At 49.0% G+C, this 16,085-nt stretch overlaps 1 protein-coding gene across 7 annotated transcripts in view; it reads right to left on the bottom strand.

Moving 5' to 3' along the window:
• Nucleotides 1-8,341: 8,341 nt before the first annotated feature.
• Nucleotides 8,342-16,085, bottom strand: part of polk (polymerase (DNA directed) kappa) — a 157,808-nt gene continuing 150,064 nt past the window's right edge. For all 7 annotated transcript variants that reach the window (XM_038805504.1, XM_038805505.1, XM_038805501.1 and 4 more), the window contains 2 exons: nucleotides 15,356-15,407; nucleotides 8,342-8,547 (listed from right to left, as the gene is read on the bottom strand). In XM_038805504.1, coding sequence (XP_038661432.1) covers nucleotides 8,463-8,547; nucleotides 15,356-15,407 — 137 coding nt within the window. In that variant the 3' untranslated portion in view covers nucleotides 8,342-8,462. The remainder of the gene's footprint in view (nucleotides 8,548-15,355; nucleotides 15,408-16,085) is intronic.

Genomic DNA, 16,085 nt, shown 5'->3' with positions numbered 1-16,085 from the left:
GCGGATGCTTTGCGGAGGGTGAATTCCTCCTCCTCTTGCGCGCGGCTTAGTTTAATCCAACTAAAGGTTCTGCATAGGGCGCATATGACTGGGACAAGGCTGAGCCGGTTCTTTGGGGGAAGAGGACAGGTGTGGCAGGTGTTCGGGGAGCCCAGCAAACCATACCCACATGTTCTGGGCGTGTCCCGCATTGGAGGGCTTTTGGAGGGGTGTTGCGGGGACCTTGCCAAGGGTGGTTGGCTCCAGGGTGGAGCCGGGCTGGGGGCTCGCAATTTTCGGGGTAGCATCAGAGCCGGGAGTGCAGGAGGCGAAAGAGGCCGGTGTTCTGGCCTTTGCGTCCCTGGTTGCCTGGCGCAGGATTCTTTTGCAGTGGAAGGACGCGAGGCCCCCGGGCGTGGAATCCTGGATCAACGATATGGCTGGGTTCATCATACTGGAGAGGGTCAAGTTTGCCCTAAGGGGGTCGGTGCAAGGGTTCTTCTGGCGGTGGCAGCCGTTTCTAGACTTCCTGGCAGAGCATTAGAGGGTGGTCAACTTCAGCAGCAACCTGGGGGGACGGGTGGGGGGGTTACTTGTTCGCTATGGGGGATGGGTGTGTGGTTTCATGGTTTCATGCTCATTATTTTTGTTAATTTATTGCTTTTGTATTTGGGGGGTGTTACTGTTTTTCTTTGTATTGTTGGTTAAAATTTGTTGAAAATTTGAATAAAACTTTTTTTAAAAAAGGAATATACGAAGAACGAAGAACAAAAAGACAAGGTGAAGACAGGACTGAAGACCTCCATTGTGATCATCGCTGGACTCCTACAACTGTACGCATTGACAGCCTTTGTGGCCCACACCACACCAGCCCCGGACATGATGATACAATATGAGACCCCTAGCCCGGACACCACATCTCACATGCAAATAAACACTGATACCCTCACATGGTGCGAAAACATTGTATAATGATATTCCCTTCCCTATACAGTAGAAGCCCTTTTGGTAATAGCAATACTCTGCAGTGTCGTTCAGACACTTAGCCTCCCGCTCCCCGATATACACACTCCGAGCACCTTTCCTTGGAATCCAACAAACCTTTTAAACCTTTCTCACTGACAAAATAAAAAGATTGTACTTCTTCTATGACTGTAATAGATTAAGTAGAGATGTGATGCTGCTCTTTATTTCTTAAAAAATTTATATTGTACATAAGTTCCTTTTTGATATTTGCCAGCAGCATGGAGTAGCTTAGGTAATGATAGTTAGAGGTTCCCTTGTGTAAATAAGTTAAATGTGTAATGATTAAATGTTTTATAGTGGCCCCTTAGAGTTTATGAATTTATGATGTGTTGATAAAATTAGGTAAATGCTCCAAAAACATAGGGCAGAGTACTGTAGAACCTGACCTTGACCAAGGGTAACCGGCACACCAAGGATGGATGAGGATCAACAGTGTGATCCACTATGCTTCGCTTTCAGGATCAAAAGGACAGGATGTCGCCATCTGGGATGGTCACTTACAAAGGATCCCGGCAAATATGGCTACCTGCAAAGGACCATGGGAAATGTGGTCAACCCAGGACTCAGACGCTCAGAGCTTATGTATATTGGCAACTCAGATAACTAGGCGCTATCGAAACCCCCAACTACTTTGCATTCTAATGGCCCACTACCCCAGAACAAAAGACTTGTACTCGGGTAACAGATACAGACACAGACTCATCGGTGCCACTCCCTTTACTCAGGGAGCCCAAAAAGCCAAGGTCAATGACTGCTCAGGACACGCCCCGCCATCAAGGCACCCGCCCCTTTATTGGCCAAAATCGAAGTCAGTAATTGAAACCTGACGAATTATTAGGTCCAAAGCGAAGGACCGCCCAAAAGGGTGTGAAACCCCAGAAGGATAAAGAGAGACCCTGCCATGTGCTCAGTCTCTCTTGGCCCGACCTACGCCCAAAACCAAGTGTAGCATCACGACCAGAAGACAAGTTCAAGACCAACGATCGCTACCAGACCGATGAGCCCAGCAGAAACAAAGTCACTTCTCCAGACCTAGCCATGCAAGATCCGAACAACGGCCTTGTTCCTCTGCATAAAGCCAGCTGCCTGAAGTTAAGTACAGGTTGTTGTATTGTTAGGTGTAATTTAGCTTGCAGTGCTTTATGTTGCATGTCAAAGTAATTCTTGTGCGTAAATAAACTATCATTGAACTTGAACTAACTAACTAGTTGTTTGGTCTTTGATCTTGTGGTGGTATAATTTGATACCTGGTGACTCTGAAAAGCAACTTCATCATTAGTAACTCTCATATCAGTATCCAGTTAAAAGCAGCAACATTATTAGCCTCTCCGGTGCAAAACACAGCCTATACTTCGCTTCCAGCCCCTTCACTCCTGCAAACCGACCCTGAAGAAACAAATCTTTTAGTGTCTTAATCCCCTTCTCCCATTTCCGAAAATTTCCATCCCACCTCCCTGGCTCAAATCTGTGGTTGAGGTTATGCACTTTGAAAGGAGGAATTTAGGCATAGACTATTTTCTAAATGGGGAAATGCTTGGGAAATCAGATGCACAAAGGGACTTGGGAGTCCTTGTTCATGATTCTCTTAAGGGTAACGGGCAGGTTCAGTCGGCAGTTAAGAAGGCAAATGCAATGTTAGCATTCATGTCGGGATGGCTAGAATACAAGACCAGGGATGTACTTCTGAGGCTGTATAAGGCTCTGGTCAGACCCCATTTGGAGTATTGTGAACAGTTTTGGGCCCCGTATCTAAAGAAGGATGTGCTGGCCTTGTAAGGGGTCCAGAGGAGGTTCACAAGAATGATCCCTGGAATGGAGAACATTTCATATGAAGAACGGTTATACTGGGTCTGTACTCGGAGTTTAGAAGGATGAGGTGAGATCTTATGAAACTTACAGGATACTGTGAGGCCTGGATAGAGTGGATGTGGAGAGGATGTTTCCACTTGTAGGAAAAACTAGAACCTGAGGGCACAGCCTCAGACTGAAGGGACGATCCTTTAAAACAGAGATGAGGAGAAATTTCTTCAGCCAGAGGTTGGTGAATCTGTGGAACTCTTTGCCGTAGAAGGCTGTGGAGGCCACATCAATGAGTGTCTTTTAGACCGAGATAGATAGGTTCTTGATTAATAAGGGATCAGTGGTTATGGGGAGAAGGCAGGAGAATGGGGATGAGAAAATATCAATCATGATCGAATGGCGGAGCAGAGTCGATGGGCCGAGTGGCCTAATTCTGCTCTTCTGTCTTAATGTCTTATGGACACAGAAAGGAGCGACCGTGGGCTGCCGGTGGGGGGGGGGGGGGGGGGGGGGGATCTGATGGGGCAACAGGTCGAGTGACATCCCCCCGGGACTGCGGCAGCATCCAGCCACAGACCACCAATAGCGCAGCCTGCAAGGCAGCCATCTTACTGCGCACCCACTGATCACCCACTTTGGTCCCTGGTTCTGCAGAGTGACACCAGCCGTATGGGTCCCCCAAGCCCCGCACCCCACCCTCTGCCATATCCCCCGTCACCCGCCAGGCGACACCCAGCGCAACGCCCACAGTAGCCTCTACAGGGGTGCGGGATGTGAGCTGCTGAGTGTACCCCTGACGAGGGCAGTACCAGCCGACAGTACCCCTGGCATCAGGGACAGGCACCAGAGCCAGAGGCCCCCACGGTGCCGGCCACCGACAAGGCCAGGGGTGTGGGGATGGGCGGGGGGGGGGGGGGGGGGGGGGGAGAGAGAGAGAGAGAGAGAGAGAGAGAGAGAAAAGCGGGGGCAGAGCCCGCAGTGCCAACTGGGGCCACCATGTAGCCCGTTTGACCCGGTTGGGCACGGGGGTTATGCACCATGATAACATGTCAGCCTTTCACCCCTGCAGACAATGGATTTGGAATTCAACCAGCAATGGGAGCCTTCCTGCTGGTTGCTGAAGCCCTGGGGGATGCCATGCGGATGTACAATCTAGAGTTGCTTGAGGAGAAGGAGGTTGCAGCAGAGGAGTGTGCAGCAGCGGACCTGGCAGCAGAGAAACAATTGGCAGCCGCCCAGGATGGAGAGTGGAGAGCCAGCCGCCCAACAGGCCGAGGAAGAGGAGGTGCCAAGGAAGCGCCTCGTGTGTACCGGCACTACCTGTCATTCGAGAACCTGCTGGACCGGGCAGGCCGAAGACTCCGGCTGAGCAGAGAGACAGTGCAACATATCTGTCAGATGATAGCACACCTGGCACCACAGGGGCATGGGGGAGGTCAAGCTGATGGTCAAGGTGACGGTCGCTTGAACCTTTAAGCCACAGCATCCTTCCAGGCGCCGAGTGGGGACCTGTCCGGAATATCAGACCTCGGTGCACAGGTGCATCTGCGTCATCATGGAGGCCCAATATGCCCAGGCGCCTCAATACACCAATTTCAATATGGACCGAGCCCACAAGGATGCCCGGGCAGTGGGGTTCGTCACCATCGATGGGATTCCACGGGTCCAGGGAGTGATCGACAGGATGCATGTCTCCCTACAAGCACCTGCAGGTGACAGGCCGGATCTGCACAAACCAAAAGGGGTTCCACTCTATGAACGTGCAGCTGATATGTGACCATCAGCTGCGCATCATTCACCTCTGCGCCGATATCCGGGCACACTCGACGATTCCTGGCATGTTTGAGATGCCCCCCGCCCACCCCGGCTGGGGGATTGGCTCCTGGGTGACAGGGGTTATCCACTCCGAGACCCACGACAACAACCAGGAATGTGATCGAGCAGTGTTTTGGCTCCTGAAAAGGCAGTTCAGGTATTTCCAGCATGACGAAAGAGGGTTGCCCGCATCATGGCGGTCCGCTGCGTCCTCCAGAACATGGCGCAGCAGAGGGACGATATGCTGGAAGAGGGGCTGGAACATCAGGCCTCGCCTGACGAGGAGGATGCGAGGGAGGGCGAGGATGGGCAGGTCCTGGAGGCACTGGAGGCCACGTAATGTGTACGCCAGGGCCAACGCGCACAGGACGCTCTGATCACCTCCGGGTTCACCAACTTGGGGGAGACTGGCCTGGGGCACAGAAACCACATCCCACCCACTCACTCCCCACCGGCCACCCCACCACCTGTAACCCCCTCCGTGATACATACCTGCCGCACTACGGGGTGTGGGCCCTGGGTTGGCAGTAACAGCAGGTCTGGTCCATGGGGTGGAGGATGATGACAGCCCGCTCTGCGATGAGCTCTCGTGCTCCACATCGTCTGACAATGTCTGACTCCTGCCCATGGTAGCACTTTCCACCATCCACCGGGGTGATCCCTGTATGTGACCTGGCCATTCTATCACACGGTTCCCTGAGGCTCCCCTGCCACCTGGCACTCCCAGTTCTGAAGGCCTGCTCTGGTCTCAACCAGAGTCCACACGCTCACAGCCATGGGGCCCAGGGAGTGGACCATCTCCATCTGGGACTGTGCCACATCTTGTTGTGACTGTGCCACCACCTTCTGGGTTTGTGTCACATCAGCCAGTGACTGCTCCTTCTCCCTCTGGGACTGGGCCACCTCTGTCACTGGGCTACGACGGCCAGTGCCTGGGCAATGCCATTGACATTTGCAGCCATGGCCTGCTGTGACCATGCTATGCTTAGGAGCGCTGCTGCAATGACCACGTGGCTCTGGCACATGGTTACCCGTGAGACGGCAACCCTGCCCTGGGCTTCAAGCAGCCCCCGCACAGAATGTCCCAGGACTGGGACATGCTGACCCATAGCCAAAACCGTCGCCTGCCCAATGCCCCCATCATGGTCGCCATCCATGCAGTGTTGGCCTGGGTACACAGCACCTCCTGCTGCTGCACGCAGTTAGACTCTACCAACTGCACCTGCAGGTACTAGATGCTCGCCGACAACGCCTCATGTAGTCCCTGCCATCCGAGCTGCTCTCATTGCTGCTCGGCTCAAGGGGGGGGGTCTCCAGTTGTGGCACTGGCTGGGCGGGGGGCACACCTGATGGACCTGCCCATCACCAGCAGGTCCTGCAAGACAGGACGCATGATTAGACCGGGGGGTGGAGGGGGGCTGTTGGGGTAGTGTGAGGGTGAGAGTGGTGTGGGGATGAGGGTGAGGGTGCTGGGGGGGGGGGGGGGGGGGGGGGGGGAACGTTGACACACGTGATGGGGAACCGCAACTAAGCAGGGTCTCACTTGCTTCCCCGCAACTGAACTCCACCTCGGCAACCTCCCTTTCCTCTTGGTCGCCAAACACGGCCAGGGCCTTCTGCTCAGCCACAGTGCATTTTTTTGCAGCACTGCTGGCCGGTACGGACAACCTTGTCCACAGTGCTGACCGTCTCTGCCACCTGCACCCAGGCACGGCAAACAGCGGTAGCTGGCAGCCACCTTCCCTGGCCGGGGTACAGGGTCATCCTCCTCTCCTCCATGGCGTCCAAGATCTCCAGCTCTGCAACCACGAACATTGAGGCTGCTCTCCTAGCTGCCATCTTGTTGGCTGGGATGGTTTGTGTGAGGAGTGAAGTGTGTATATGCGGCTGCAGCTTGTCAATCGTGAAACCGGCGAATCCGGCACCGTTTCTCATTGTATTCCACATGGCGCCGGTGCTAGTTCCTTAACAGTAGCGGAATCAGTCCAGGTGTGATGCCAGTTTTGCTGTCGTGAATGTCCATGAATTCGGCATCAACACTTTGCGAATCCTGCCCCAGATTTGCAGCACCTACTGCAGACACAGAACTGCAAAACAATACCAATGATGTCTGGTACAGATAAAGTGTATTGGGATGTTTCATTATGCTATTTTTGTTGTTGTAATATTACCTATAGCAAAATGCACAGGTTAATTCAAGATCATAAAGCATGTTTACCAAACATCACCTGCAAATTCCAATGCTTCATGACAGACAACTGCTGAAATGGCTGTGGCAGAAAGCATTCTCCTCCATATATTCTTGCTGTGTGCCCAGATTTAACTATTCTGAACTGTGGAGTGGAACACTACAAAGACCAAAACTAGTCTCATAATTCTATAGGTTTGCTGCGCTTACTCATGAGAACAAGTCTCATCCCCATTTTGAACAAGTCTGTCCAACCTTTGATCCTTCCCCAGCACAGCAATCACAATCCCAACTGGAAAGCTAAGCACCCATTTTATTCCCAGTTTCAACTAAACCCCACAAACCAAGCTAATTTCCTCAATCCTCAGACACATGTTATTCTAAGTGTAAGTGTCGTCATGCCAAGAAACACTCATCTATTGATATGCTATTCCTGCAATCAAAATGCACAGTGGCATCATAAAATGTCGGGTTGCACACAAGAAAATTCAATTTTTTAAAAAAGCTTCAAACCAAAGGAATTATCCTTAGGTCCCATATTCCTGCATAAAATCTGTGGACTATTCACTGGAAAGATTAACACACGATTAATGGGAGGGAAATTTTGTTTTTTAGGTTAGTATTTTAGTTCTGCTGTTTTAGCCCCATAATTTTAATGAACATCTCTTCTGTAATCCAGCATCCTGACCTGACAAATTCCCCAGCTGAAAGACAACCTGCTCCTTTTCTCTTCCCATGCTGTTCAAATTATACCGCTTGCGATTCTTACCAGGATGAATGCCATGTAGTTAAAAGCTTAAAATAATGAAAAAAAATATTTCTACCTTCTGCGATCTTCATCTTCATTTTTTTCTTTACCATACCCATTACCACTCTCTTTGGCTGTTGTATCATGACATCTTTTGGTATTTAATCTCCCCTGCCCTCCACCCTCACACAGACCTCTTTTATGCTTCCTGGTCCCTCCCTGCTCCCACTAGCTTAAAACCAGTTCTGATGAAAGTTCATCCTGACTTGAAAAGTTAACTCTATTTCTCCCCTCCGATGCTGTCTGACCTGCCAAGTATTTCCACCATTTTTAACACAAGTAAGTACTTTTGTGAAACTGGACAAAACCAAATGCCACCACATCAATCAAGAATCTGAAAGAAATACTTTATTTTTTTATATAAATAGCACAACATTGTTTATAGTTGTGTGCCTTTTCAGAAATATATTATAAAGATATGAATTGTAATCTTTCTACACAAACTTAATGAGCTAACAAAATATATTACTATAAAATAAAGTCTTCTAAAATTCTTTTTGTACCTTACAGGATTTTTAAAAGTTTCCGAATTATGATTTTGACATCAAAATATCTATTGCACTTAGTAGAAAAGAGCATTTCATGATTCCATATTAATTTCAATTTAGTCCATAAAAATAATTATGTATTGCCTGTAATAGTTATATCTTACTCATCTAAATTGAGTGGCTTAGATATCTATGAACAATTCTTCAACAAATCGATAAAAGCAAACATCACTGGTCGAGTAGAATATACTAAATATATAATCAAAGTGCTTTATTTATAGCATGTACTGTACACTGTGCCTTACAACACTAACAGTTCTCGGTAATACATAATCAACAATTTGTTTTATTAGCTTATTTATTTTAAAAATCTATCAATGGTGTTTTTGGAACCAGAACATCTTGCTTTCTTGGTTGTTGGCTGCTGGGCTGTGGATCCAATCCTGAAAACAAATTTAGAAACAAATTAATCATAGATATGTTTGCAAATAGCCAAAGCGTGAGAATTAAGTTCAGGTGACTCCTCAGTTTATGTTAGTATTTACACATGGGTGAATGGAATGGAAAGGTGATGTTTTCTTCTGAACGTTTAGTTTGAGGGTAGTGGTGGAAGAAGGATAAAGACTGATTACCTACCCAACAGGTCAGGATTAGTGAGGTTAGAGGTAAAGGAGTAGACGACAGCCAGGTTTAACTTCTGTCGCATCTACATTTCTTTGTATAGCAAATATCTAACCGTGCCCAGGTTCATTGAGCCATAAATCATGAAATCAGATGTTTCTTCACAGTTAAGCCCCGGAACACACGTGCACATCATCCAGCGATTAGGAAACACGTTTTATATTGTGCGAGTGTCTTTGATTTGTGATGCATGGGTCTCATTCAATCAGCAGGAACACAAAAAATAAACTTAGCAGATTTTTATAAAAGGGTCACTCCATCAGCCAGCTTTTAGAAATTAAGTAAGTTCATCTTTGATGTTGTAGCCAACTGAGACCCACATATCACTTCTCAGACTACTTTCCAACATTCTTAGATCATATTCATAGAAAAAAAGTTTCCATAAGAATATTTACATTTCTCTTCATCTGAAACTTGCAACCAACAACAATCTTTCCTTACTCGAGTATTGCTGAAAAAAAACATAGGGTGCGATTCACCAGCTTTGTTGCGCTTTCGCTCAAGCTAAATGAGGCCGGTGAATAGAGGGCGAGGCGGAAAACACAAACTACGCCAGGCGCCAAACTGTTTACGGTGGAACCGGCCTGCTACCTAGATGAAATCGGGATCCCGTCGTAGCGTGGAGAGAAACCAATTATTACCACAAGTCCTATTTCCATACAAATAACGGGAGCCACCCCACATCCAACAGCCTCCCATGGTTCAGTGGCCTCCCTAACAAGTACTCACATTGGTGCCAATTAGTACTCCTTTTGAAAAACGTGGCTGGCAGATGGGCTGCTGCGGGGAGCCAAGGAGGTGAGCAGCCATCTTTTCTCACAGGCAGTAAACCCAGGGGCACTGGGCTCTGCCCCTTTGCTTGGGTAGGGTGGAGCAACTGGGGGGGTGCAGCCCCGGTTGGGGGTTGGCCGCCATGGTGGGCTGTTGGTATCGTGACTGGGTGGGCCTGCAGGGCGGTGGAAGTGGGGGGGGGGAGAAAGAGACTTGCGTGGGCCCGCCATGCTAACCCCTGGACCTTGTGTTCATGTACTGGGGGCAATCCTGACCCCTGCCAGTCTGCCCCACCAACCACCATTAACTCCCACTGACTACCTGAAAGCTATTGCTAATAGGCAATTGGTTAGGTAACAACTTCATTCATCCCAAGTAATCTCTGTGGGTGGGCGTGGCATGTAGCACGTGGGCCTCACTGCCTAGCATCCCAATCACACCTTAATGCCTGGACACGGTGTTTGAACACTGCGGGAGGCAGCACCACAGACGCAACAGCCACCATTTGATCATCCAAGGGATGGGCTCCAGCCCCATGTCCGTGGTGTGTGTGAGGACATGTTGGGTGGTGGTGGGGGGCATGGGATTGGTGGTCGGCCCGCATTGTGGAATAAAGAGCCAGAGGCGTCATACTGGTTGTGATGAGGGTATTTTAATATTCCTCGTACAAGTGTACACCACTGCTCACTATCCCGATGTGCCGCCTCACTGCCCCACTATCCCCAACCTCCCTCCATTTCCCCCCAAAGCCCCCTCCCCCCAACGCACACTCCACTCCTTACGCCCCAACTACCCTCGCCCCTCACCCCACCCAGTGCCCTCAGTGATACCCGATGTGCCTGACCTTCCTTGCTCTACCGCTGCATGAGGCAACCAGCTGCTTATCACATCCTGTAGCCTTCGGCACCTCAGACATCCGCAGGGGGCTCTGGGGCTGGAAGGCCCCAACGCAATTGTCGGCGACACATGCATAGCCTTGACACCCTGTACCAGGTGCTGGCTGCGAGATGCGGCCTCATCAGAGGGGTGGAATTCGGGGGAGCTGGTGGACACCATCACCAGTCCATAGGCTGGGTCCGGGTTGTCACCCACCGCCCCACTCCTGGTTTGTGCCCACAGGGACCTGGGGTTCACCTTGGGACAGATGGGCAGCTGGTTCAAGCCCTGTCTGGCCCTTATCATCTGGCTCTGCCAACCTTGGCGGCTCCCCAATGTCTGCACCATGATGTCAACGCCCTGAGCGATGCTGGTCAGTGACTGAACCATGCTCTGCAGTGACTCGCCAATGCCCACCTGTGACTGGGACAAACTCTGCAGCGCCTCAGCGATTCCTATCTAAGAGCGGGACATGTCCCACAGCAGCTCATCAAGGTCAGCCTGGTACTGGATCATGTCTCCCATCGAGTCAGACAGTCTACTGAGGCCCTCAGCCATGGCCATCACCTACTGCGCAACATCTTGGACACCTTCACTCATGCTGCCGACCTTGTACATCAGGCTCTCCACTGCAGTCGCCACCCTAGCAGTGTTGGCCTCGATGCCACACATTGCTGGCGACATAGATCATAGAATCCTTACAGTGCAGAAGGAGGCCATTCAGCCCTTTGAGTCTGCACCGGCCCTTGCAAAGAGCGCTCTACCTAAGCCCACACCTCCACCCTATCCCTGTAACCCAACCAAACTTTTGGACACGAAGGGGCAATTAGCATGGCCAATCCACCTAACCTGCATATCTTTGGACTGTGGGAGGAAACCAGAGCACCCAGAAGCAACCCACGCAGACACAGGGAGAAAGTACAAACTCCACGCACAGTCACCCGAGGCCGGAATTGAACCCGGGTCCCTGGAGCCGAGACAGCAGTGCTGACCACTCTGCCTCCTCACCCGTAACCTCTGGGACTCCTCCAATCAGCTGGAGTGTCGCTGACATCTCCCTCTGGATGTCCCGGCTGCTCCGTAATGCCTCCATCAGTTCCAGGTAAACCTGTCCAGAGGTTCAGCATCTGGTTGGGACCCAGCTTGGACCTGGGATGCAGCAGCCTTCTGACTGTTGTCTCGCCTGGGCATTGCTGCCTCCACCTGATGTGCATCAGCGCTGTGTGGTGCTCACCAGATTGTGCCCCAGAAGCCTGTCCACTAATGTTCCCATCGAGGTGCGTATACCTGCCCTGGTGGAGGGTGGGGATGACACCTGTGATGCATTGATTGTGGCATCCTGAGCTCTCATCCGATATGGACTCATGGCAGGCAGGGGAGGGGGCCACGCCGGACGGACCAGTGCCATCGGCTGGGGGACCTGCAGTAAAATGAACACGTAGTCAGTGGGAGGGATGGGTCAGCGTGTATGACAATAACAACTCATGTGTGACTGTCCACCTGGATGGGGCCAGGCAGATCTTCATCTCTGTGGCATGCGACGATCGCTGCAAGGTTGGGGTGAAGAGAGGATGGGGTGGCAGGGGGCTGGCCTCATACGCGCGGGGGGAAGTATAGCGAGGGAACGTCAACTCACACGTGCTGCCCAGTTAGGATGTTGACCTTCTTGCGGCACTGGAGCCCAGTCCTCCTGTTCACGCTGCCTGAGCTTACGGCCACTGTCACTTCATCCCAGGCAGCACTGGTTGCCCTGTGACTCACCCGCTGGGACACCCGGGGAACAGGATATCCCTCCTGGATTCCATCGCATCTAGGAGCCTCCCAAGGTTTGCATCTCCAAACCTTGGGCCCAGACGTCTTGGTGCCATGGCTACGAGCTGAGTGGGGTTGGTTCTGCACATGATGTTTAAGTGCTGCTCGATGGCGGCTGGAGGGTGCTGGCAAGCGCTGTCCTGGCGAATCGGCTGGCGAGCCTTCATTTACGGCGTGAGGCCTCGTTAAGTGGACCAATTAACGTTGAGTAGTGTTGCCGGCCTCGCTGGGCCGAGCGCAGGAAGCTTGCGGCAGTTCCCGCTCGCTACCACAGAAATCTTTTTGGAGAATCGCAGCCAATCGATCGAAGCTTTTTCCCTTGCACTCATCAGGACAGCTATCAAGATAAACTAACTAGTAGCGGGAACAGTGCATATTGCATGAGAAGAGAGTATTGATTGCATGGCAATTCAGCTCTGATTGGTAGAGGTGTTACCATGGACAATGCACCAAGCAACAGTTAACTGCCAAGCTTTTGCGCAAAATCAAACCAGGCAGGTTGACTCAGATTGATCAAGACATTGCAATGGGGAATGAACCAAGGAATGGCTGTCCCCCAAGCTTTCATTTATTTGGAAAAGGCGCAATGTATAAACATGCTTCTTCTGTCTGCAAAGGAGAGGGCTGTGTGTGTAAAGATATCTGGCTTCTAGCATGCATAGGTGACCAACACTATAAGCCCGAAATGTAATCTAAACTTGCTTTCCGTGTAAGTGTTCACACAGTCAGAATTGTTCAGCAGATGTTGTCCAATCGCAGAATTACATCTAGTGTTAGCAACTGTGTTTTAAGTTTTGCTAGCACGGGCTGGTTAGGTATGATCAATACTTTGCCTGTTATGAACAGCTGAAGGGACGGGCTGTTTGATATGATCCACCAGTCTTTGGGATGTACGGACTACAAACTTGGCATCATATTTGCATTGAAATTCATAGACCACATTTATTCACTTGTATGATGGGTAGAGTGTGTCACTTGTATGATGGGTAGAGTGTGTCACTTGTATGATGGGTAGAGTGTGTCACTTGTATTATGGGTAGAGTGTGTCACTTGTATGATGGGTAGAGTGTGTCTTTTTGGCTTGACAGGAGCATCCCCTTCGTGGACAGAACCTCTCGTGCTACTACTACCTTTGTGTTCCTTACACATGTTAATGGGCTCCATCCTGCATTCAAATTCACCTTTGAAATGGAACAGTTAAGTAAGCTCACTTCTCTTACCGTGCTAGAACATAGAACGTACACTGCAGAAGGAGGCCATTCGGTCCATTGAATCTGCATCGACTCACTTAAGCCCTCACTTCCACCCTATCCCCGGAACCCAATAACCCCTCCTAACCTTTTTGATCACTATGGGCAATTTATCATGGCCAATCCACCTAACCTTCTTTGGACTGTGGGATGAAATCGGAGCACCCGGAGGAAACCCATGCAGACACGGGGAGAACGTGCAGACTTCACACAGACAGTGACCCAGCGGGGAATCGAACCTGGGGCTCTGGCGCTGTGAAGCCACAGTGCTAGCCACTTGTGCTACCGTGCTGCCCATGCTAGTTGAGAATTTGCCAATGGATTCTTTACCATTGTCTACTGCAATCCTGCTTTCACTGGTCAATATAGATGGTGGGATTCCTACAACTCCACCCACTATAATGCTCACTGTGTAAGTTTAAAAAAATATAAATTTAGAGTATCCAATTATTATTTTTTTCCAATTAAGGGGCAATTTAGTGTGGCCAATTCACTTAACCTGCACATCTTTGGGTTGTGGGAGTGAAACCCATGCAGACACGGGGAGAATGTGCAAACTCCACAAAGACATTGACCCGTGGACGGGATCGAACCCGCGTCCTCAGCATTGTAGACAGTGCTAACCACTATACCACCCCAAAGCTCACTGTGTAAATTTGATGCTGAAATAGGGAGCACCATAGCCATCCTGTGGGTGAATGGCTATCCTGATCAGATGTTTTTGCGCTGTATATCACACAAACTCATGAACGGGCCTAAGGCTGTCACATTCGGCCCAGTCTACCTTTGATTACCCTGGTAGGGCGTCTCTTAAATTTGAAGCTAGGCATTGCATGCTGATTCTATGTAGTAGCAACAAGAGTGGTATTTGCCATCAACAGGAAACTGCCGCCAAGCCAAAAAGATATTTTGCCTATCACACAAATAAGTAACGTGGTATATTGATTTCAGTGTCAGTGCGGTGCCAGGAATGTAGGCCCAATGTCCCAATCACTTGCAGATCATATCAAACAGCATAAAAGCAAATTACTGCAGATGCTGGAATCTGAAGCGAAAGGGAAAATGCTGGAAAACCTCAGCAAGTCTAACAGTATGCTCCTTTAGCTGTTCTCAACAGGCAAAGTACTGACCGTACTTCTTAATCTTCTCGTGCTGTATTAACTGTTGTTCATTTTAATGTTAGTTTATCTTGCAAGCTACCCTAATGGGTGCAAACTGAAAAGCTTCAATAAGCATGTCTCGTTTTTCAGAAATACTCAAGTTCTGTACGACCAAACAACTATCTTTCCGTACTATTATTTTTTAAAAATAAATTCATAGTGCCCAATTATTTTTTCCAGTTAAGGGGCAATTTAGAGTGGCCAATCCATCTACCCTGCACATCTTTTCTGGTTGTGGGGGTGAGACCAAGGTAGACACGGGAGAATGTGCAAACTCCTGCATCCTCGGCGCCGTGAGCGCAAACCACTGTGCCACCGTGCTGCCCCATTTCCTTATTATTATGCACCAGACATGACACGGACTCCAATCCTCCCATCCATTTCAAATGGTGTTAAATATCACTTTGTCCCAACATACATCTAAAGCTCCTGGGATAATCATACAGAACTAGAAAACAAAAAAAAAATAACATCCCAAATAGAAGATGTATTTGCACTATCCCAAAAATAAGATAGAGGGGGGAAGTAATATAAAACTAACAAGAACATGGATAAAAAAAACTACAAAAAATACACTTAGCCCACTGCCAAAAATATTTTAAAACAAAGCCAGTTTTTAATTAATACACCACTGAATTCAGAAGATGTGACTCAAAATGTGTAAATAACAGTTATAATACAATACCACCTGATTATCTCACCTTTTTGTTCGAACAATTGAACTGGAAGATGGTTTCTCTAATCCTGTCAGACCTATCAATTAAAAGAGAACATATTATCTCTTTCCTCCCACATGGGTTAAACAATTCATAAGAATTATTTAGCATTTTATCAAACAAAAACCTTTTTCTAATAATCGTTTGCATTGGAAGAGTGAAACCTTTGTGCTTTTCCAGTTGAAGAGTTTCAGTACTGGGAATGGGAATATTTTGTTACTTTACGAACCAGCTTTTGCAAATACACCTCCAGGTCAGGCATAACAGGCACCCAGGAAGGAGGCCAAAGTTCCTTGAGCGTCATTGGCAAAACAAAACCAATCAAATGAGTTGTCCCAAGTTGTTATGCTGACTTGTATTTACAAGGATAAGCCCCTTTTTAAAAAAATATGATTTTTAAATTTCAATTGATTGGAAATTTTGTAATTTGAAATGAGATAGGACAAGCTACTTAAAAACACAAGGCCACCTTACAAGCTGAAGGTGAAAAACAAATAAACCTCCAGACCCATCAGAACTCATCACTCTCCAAGACATTAAAAGGCACAGGTTGGATGTTGAAACAATGGCTGTCACAGGCAGGCCCACCCAAAACCCCTTAGAAATACAAAATGCATGAAGTATAACAGGCCAGGTTACAACCACTGCAGAGAGTTGCAAGGAGTGTCAAGAAAGTTTTCAGCAGAGGAAACAGGCTGGAAAGCTGTGCTCTCTC

The sequence above is a fragment of the Scyliorhinus canicula genome, chromosome 8, assembly GCF_902713615.1.
Source record: "Scyliorhinus canicula chromosome 8, sScyCan1.1, whole genome shotgun sequence".
Taxonomy (NCBI): Eukaryota; Metazoa; Chordata; class Chondrichthyes; order Carcharhiniformes; family Scyliorhinidae; genus Scyliorhinus; species Scyliorhinus canicula.
The sequence above is the reverse complement of the archived record's forward strand: the minus strand, read 5'-3'. Positions and strand labels throughout refer to the sequence as shown.